Genomic DNA, 6,053 nt, shown 5'->3' on the forward strand with positions numbered 1-6,053 from the left:
CGAATAGTGAAAATGAATGCTCCACACCGTATTAGGGGTAAATATTTTATGTTCGTGGGGTAACCAGACTACTGTCGGTTTCATATTGGGAGAGATACCCCTCAACAATTATTCAAGTCTGTACTTTAGGATATTGGTGTTCGTCTCTCTTGGATAAAAACAGTATTTCTTTTAAATCCAAGATGGCGACTAACACCAATATTCTAAGGCATAAACTTGAATAATTGTTGCGAAATATCTCTCCCGACATGGAACCGATGGTAGTCTGTGATTACACCACGAATAAAGTATGTGTGTGTGTGTGTGTGTGTGCCTTTGTGTCTGTGTTTTCCCTCACTATCCCTTGACATCCGGTGTCAGTGTGTTAACGTTTCCGTTATCTAGCGGTTTGACAAAAAGAATCCGATCAAATAAGGACCAGGCTTAAAAAATAAGCCCTGGCGTTGATTTGTTCGGCTTGAAACAAGTAAAAGACAAAAGTTAGCGCACAGACATGTTCTTTTAGTTTTTCACCACTATAGCTATGGTCATGCTGGAGCACCATGCATTGATTGAGTATATACGCGCGTGCGTATCACAATATGTTTAAATATAAAATAACGGTAAAAATTTATTTTATGCACGCCCTAGCGGCCTACATCACACACACACACTTTCTCTCTTTCACATACATACACATACAAGCACACACTCACACGCACACACACACACACACACACACACACACAAACGCGTACATGCCCACACAGAAACGCTTAACATATTCCAACACTAATAGCACTACCACCACTATATCCGCCATAGAGACAGATGTGTTAAATAAAAAAATGTAGAATGATAATGATGATGATGATGATGATGAAAGTAGTGTTCATTGTTGTTGTTGTTGTGGTGGTGGTTGTGGTGGTGGTGGTGGTAATGTTAGTGACGACACATGCTGATGACAGCTTGAAGTGCCAGCTGCAAGCCATCCCTTCGCACATTTCATTAGAAGCAATTGATGATACGCGTTTTTATTTATTTATTTATTTATTTATTCAAATTTTATCTCCCCGGATGCAGACAGGCGTAATGACAGCGGTGGTAGCGGTTGTTGTGGTATTTGATGGTGGTGGCAGCGGTGGTTGTGGTGATGAAGACGATGATGATGATGATGATGATGATGGTGATGATAGTGGTGGTGATGGTGTTGGTAGCGATGGATATAGTGAGCAATGAGTGTATATATCTGTGGCGGCGGTAGTGGTGGTAGTGGTGGTGCGATAATAGTTGCGGTTGCGGAGAGTAGTGGTAGCAGTAATAATTATGGTGACGGTGATAGTGATGATGATGGTGGTGGTAATGGTGGTGGTGGTGGTCGTCGTCGTCGCTGGTTGAGGGAGAGAGGGATGAGTGAGGTTGATGGCAGTGGTGGTGTTGGCTGTGTAATGATAATAATGATGGCTTTAGTAGTAATAGTAGTGGTGGGGGGAGTAAAGAATACATGGGGAAACGATGTGAGCGGGGGGGGTAGGGCTGATTGTGTTAATGACTGTTATAGCAGTAGCGATAGTGGCGGAGGTGATGGTGATAGAGACGATGGTGGTGATGGAATTGTTGGCGAAAGAAAGGAGAAATGTGGCCGTCCGTTAAGCGTGGGAGGTAAGGTCGAAAGAGAGAGAGAGAGAGAGAGTTACAGTTAGTCTTGAGAGTAGCAATGACAACAGTAAGAACAAGAGGAATATGAAAATGGATTTCTATTTTAGTCACAAAAGCCACACGTCAGCCCTGATTGAGCTGAACAATAAACCCGAAAGAAATTCCAACTATTACCAACCCTTATTATCCAAAGGACAAGGCGGGTATGGAACGGACACCTTATCCAAAGTATTCTTTCTGTATATAAGATAGTATGGTGTATGTATCCAAAAGGATTCTTCAGGGCACAGTTGAGGAAGGGCGGAAGAAAGGCTGACAGAGAAAATCCTGGTTTGACAACATCCAAGGGATCTATTTCAAAACGGGGGCACCACATTTATGTTTTATGTAGTGTTTTTGGTACCGAAAGACTTTCAAACTTCGTATACTTATCTATTTTGTGTTATAGAACAGAAAAAATTTTTTGTATTCGAATTTATTTCATGTAAAAAATTGTCTTATTTCGATAATTTCTACTAATCACTGACGTCTTTTCAGTTGAAAACAGTTAGCGCTGTAACGGTGTATATCGTATTAATCCCCTAACCCTAACCCTAACTAGACTGTTAACACTAACCCTAACCCTAACTCTAAAACTAACCCTAACTCTAGAATCCGAACTCTAAAATTGTTACACACATAGATACGCACAGCGTAATTTATTATATAAACAATATATGCGTATAAATTACGATTAAACCGGATAAAATATGTCACAGGGAATAACATTTTTATGACCGCCCAGCAGTAACTCTATTCAGCTGAATAGACGTCAGTGATTGGTTGAAATTACAGAAATACGACAACTTTAACATGGAATAAGTTGCGATGTACGTTTTTTTGTTAAGAAGACTAAGAGTAAAAGATGTTTTATATGACACATTCTACCAGTGTCCCAAGTTTCAAAGTGTTTCGTTAGTGTTTCGTTGAAATAGATCCCATCCAAGGACTGCTTTTTTTTTATGTATATGAAATCTCTCCAGTGGCCAGACTAAACATTACCACGGACCGTATTTCTGACACTCCTGACATAGATGATCCTTCATTGGCCTTTAATAGGTTAAGTAAGCAAGCAAGCAAGCGTGTGAGTGTGTTTATGACAAGCAACTCTTAGTGCTGGTCACACCGTCAACGGCTAAACCGGCAACACTACCAAACCGGCTTAGTAAGGAGGGTGGTTTTCGTTGGATACTCCACTGGACGAAAAAACAAAGCCTGTCACAGGATGGATGAACTCAGTTGAGTCAACGGCCACACAATAGCTAGCTAGGAGTGACAGATCCCCAGTCTTTGTTTAGACATCTCTCTTAGAGAAGGAAAACTCCAATATGACACCTGCGGTTTCGTTTCCATCCAATGATGTAAGCTAGTTCTTTTGGGGAAAATGCATGCGTTTCTTAGAGAGTGGGATCGGTCTTGTACAAGGTCTAACCTAACTTTAAAAAGCTTCCGGCACAGGCATTGCTCGATTTTTAACATCGCTGTCTATGTGTTGCATACTATGGTTGACCGTAGCCGAAAAGGGCGAAATAATCAATAAAAATTTGCATGATGGAATGAAGGCTGTGTCACTGTGGGAGATAAGTTCTCTATGAAGCATCCATTGCTACAACATATTCGAAAAAGGGTAAAAAGCCACATGTATGCTGCTCGTGTTTCAGAGAACAATTAAGCGATGGAACTGCTCGAATTGAACCATGAACGCATGCAAATACACGCCTGAAACAGCTGTAAGCCTATAATAAATAAATGAATAAATAAATAAATAAATAGATAAATAAATAAATGTATATAATCCTATTTTATGTATTACTGTAAAAATATATCATCTTAACTGGATAATGTAACCACGGATTTACAAATTTGACTGGTGATGGATTCCGACTTCAGCTTTTGACTTTGGATTACCTGGAGTACAATACCGATCACAAGATTTTTTACCCAGGGTAATTTTATCTGCAGAGAACTTAAGAAGTATTTCGCTTGGGTTAATATCCCTCATAAACCCCTTGTTGTTTTGTTATATATATATATTAAAGTAATACAGCTTATGACTGGTCACAGGGTGACCAATGGTTTGGCATCCACATTGATTACACACACACACACACACACACACACACACACAACTTCATATACATATTATTTGAAAGCCTATCGGTACCATCCAGGCTTTCTAAAACTAAATTATTTCGGTCCCGATTCATAATGTGTGCGTGTGTGTGTGTGTGTGTGTGTATGTGTATAAGTGTAATTAACTGTACAAACCTACCCGCAAAGCCTTGTTCTGTTCACACGTGAATGTCAAGTTTTTCTCCTTCACATACATAGCGTGGAGTGTTTCTTTACTCATGTAACCATTGTTCATAATTACATCTTTTGTATTTCCATTATTTACACTGTCCTGTCTCGTTTTAGCCGGAACTGAACTCTGGAATTAAAAACAAAGAACAAAGAAATAAACCATTTTCTTTTTTGAAGCTATTGAAGAATTGATAGCAACTATGATTTAATTAATTTTTTTTTAAGATGTTTGGTTGCTTTATTCAGCTTATCCATGCTTTCACCCTTTCAACCCCTCTCTCTCCCAACCGCTCTCTCTCTCTCTCTCTCTCTCTCTCTCTCTCTCTCGCTTTTCTTCATTTATATTTCCTTTGAAAGGTCAAAATTGATGAAATCTGAGCTGTTTTTCATAAACCGCAATCAGAAATTAAGATACTAAAAATAGAATAAATTGTGGAGTCGTACTTGGGAATTCGAATGAGAAAAATCAAATACATCAACATTGTCCACACACACAGAGAATTTGAAATATGTTAAAGATTTCAAATACACTTTTAGCTTTCGGTTTTGTGAGCCGAGGAGCAGTGGCGTTGCTGAGAAAAGACCCGAACAAGCGGGATTGTATTGACAACTTTAGGCCCATAACTTTATTGAATACAGAGTTCAAAATTTTGACCAAGGTGTTAGCTACGAGGTTGACGCTTGTCATAGGGGATCTGGTAAGGGAGACAGACATGTGCCATCCCGAAAAGATCCATCCACGACAACCTCCACCTCATGCGATACATCATTTAGAAAGTGGCTAAAGAACCTGGCACGAGTGGGGCTCTGATCGATCTAGACCAGTCTAAAGCTTTCGATAGGGTCGACAATCTATATCTGGCGGCGGTCCTCAGGACAGCTCGTTTCGGCCCTGTATTCAGTGGCTGGATCGCTACAATGCACAGCGACATCTGTTCAGTGGTCAGAATGAACGGTCACCTCTCAGAGCCGTTCAACATCATGCGCTCGGTTCGGCAGGGTTGTCCCTTCTCGTCTCTCTTGCATGTACTGGCACTCGAGCTACTACTACATAAACTGGATGCGTTGAGAGACATCCTGCGTGACCTGGGATGTGGGAGATGCATGTCGGATATGTCGACGACGTCACCGTAGTGGCGTGGGATCATAAATACATAGAAACGATCGACACCGCTCTCAGGGACTACAAGGCGACTTCAGGAGCGACGGTTAACCAGGAAAAATCAGTGGGCTTGCTGCTCGGCACCTTGAGAAACAAGTCCATGCCGTCCAACTGCGTCGTTGGGCGCTGGACGGAGGGACCGGTTAAATTGTTCAGTGTCTGGTTCGGTTCGGACCTCCAAATGGATAACAACTGGGACGAGGTAACGAGTAGGGTGACTACTCTCACCAAGAAATGGGCCGAGAGAAAGCTATCCCTGAAAGTTCGGGCAGAGGTGGCTGAAAAAGGAAAAGAAGAAAATAATAGCGAATACTTGCTTACCTGGTCATTTTCTGGGTGTCCAGGTAATGCCGTACTTGTTCTAATAGATTCTGATTGTTGAAGGTCAGCAAAAGGTGAAGAATGAAACGGCGGAAAATCAAAATCTTTGTTCTGAGAAGTCTGTGAAACTTCCAGGGAATGGTCGCTTGTTGTGTCTAAATCGTGTTTAGCTTCATCTTCTGCAAAAAAAAAAAAGCAAAACAAATATAACAAACAGGAAGAGAAATGATGTTGGTAACGATGATAATAAATGAAGGTGAAAGTAATTATAACAATGATGGGGATGAAGACCAACGAAGCAATGATGATGATCATGGTGATGATGGCGGTGGTGGTGGTGGTGACTCAACTATGAGTCCACTGCATCTTATAGCGGAAACAGCTGTAAGCTAATGAAGTTCATAAGATAATCGTTTATTCCTTTGTCATCTCTTTTCTTATTACCTCTCTACACTCGGCTTACAGCTGTTTCTGCTATAAGATGTAGAGGACTCATAGTTGAGTGCCTGAGTAACACCTTATAGCTTCATCAGAGCCTCGAATATGAAGTGTAATTTATTTTACACACACACACACACACACACACACA

The 6,053-nt window shown here is 40.8% G+C and overlaps 1 protein-coding gene across 1 annotated transcript in view; it reads right to left on the reverse strand.

Moving 5' to 3' along the window:
• LOC106869139 (WD repeat-containing protein on Y chromosome) overlaps positions 1 to 6,053 on the reverse strand; it is a 92,944-nt gene that overhangs the window by 24,101 nt on the left and 62,790 nt on the right. The window contains exons 18-19 of the mRNA XM_014914715.2: positions 5,465 to 5,643; positions 3,950 to 4,108 (exon numbers count right to left, since the gene is read on the reverse strand). Coding sequence (XP_014770201.2) covers positions 3,950 to 4,108; positions 5,465 to 5,643 — 338 coding nt within the window. The remainder of the gene's footprint in view (positions 1 to 3,949; positions 4,109 to 5,464; positions 5,644 to 6,053) is intronic.

This window comes from Octopus bimaculoides, chromosome 5 (genome assembly GCF_001194135.2).
Source record: "Octopus bimaculoides isolate UCB-OBI-ISO-001 chromosome 5, ASM119413v2, whole genome shotgun sequence".
Classification (NCBI taxonomy): Eukaryota; Metazoa; Mollusca; class Cephalopoda; order Octopoda; family Octopodidae; genus Octopus; species Octopus bimaculoides.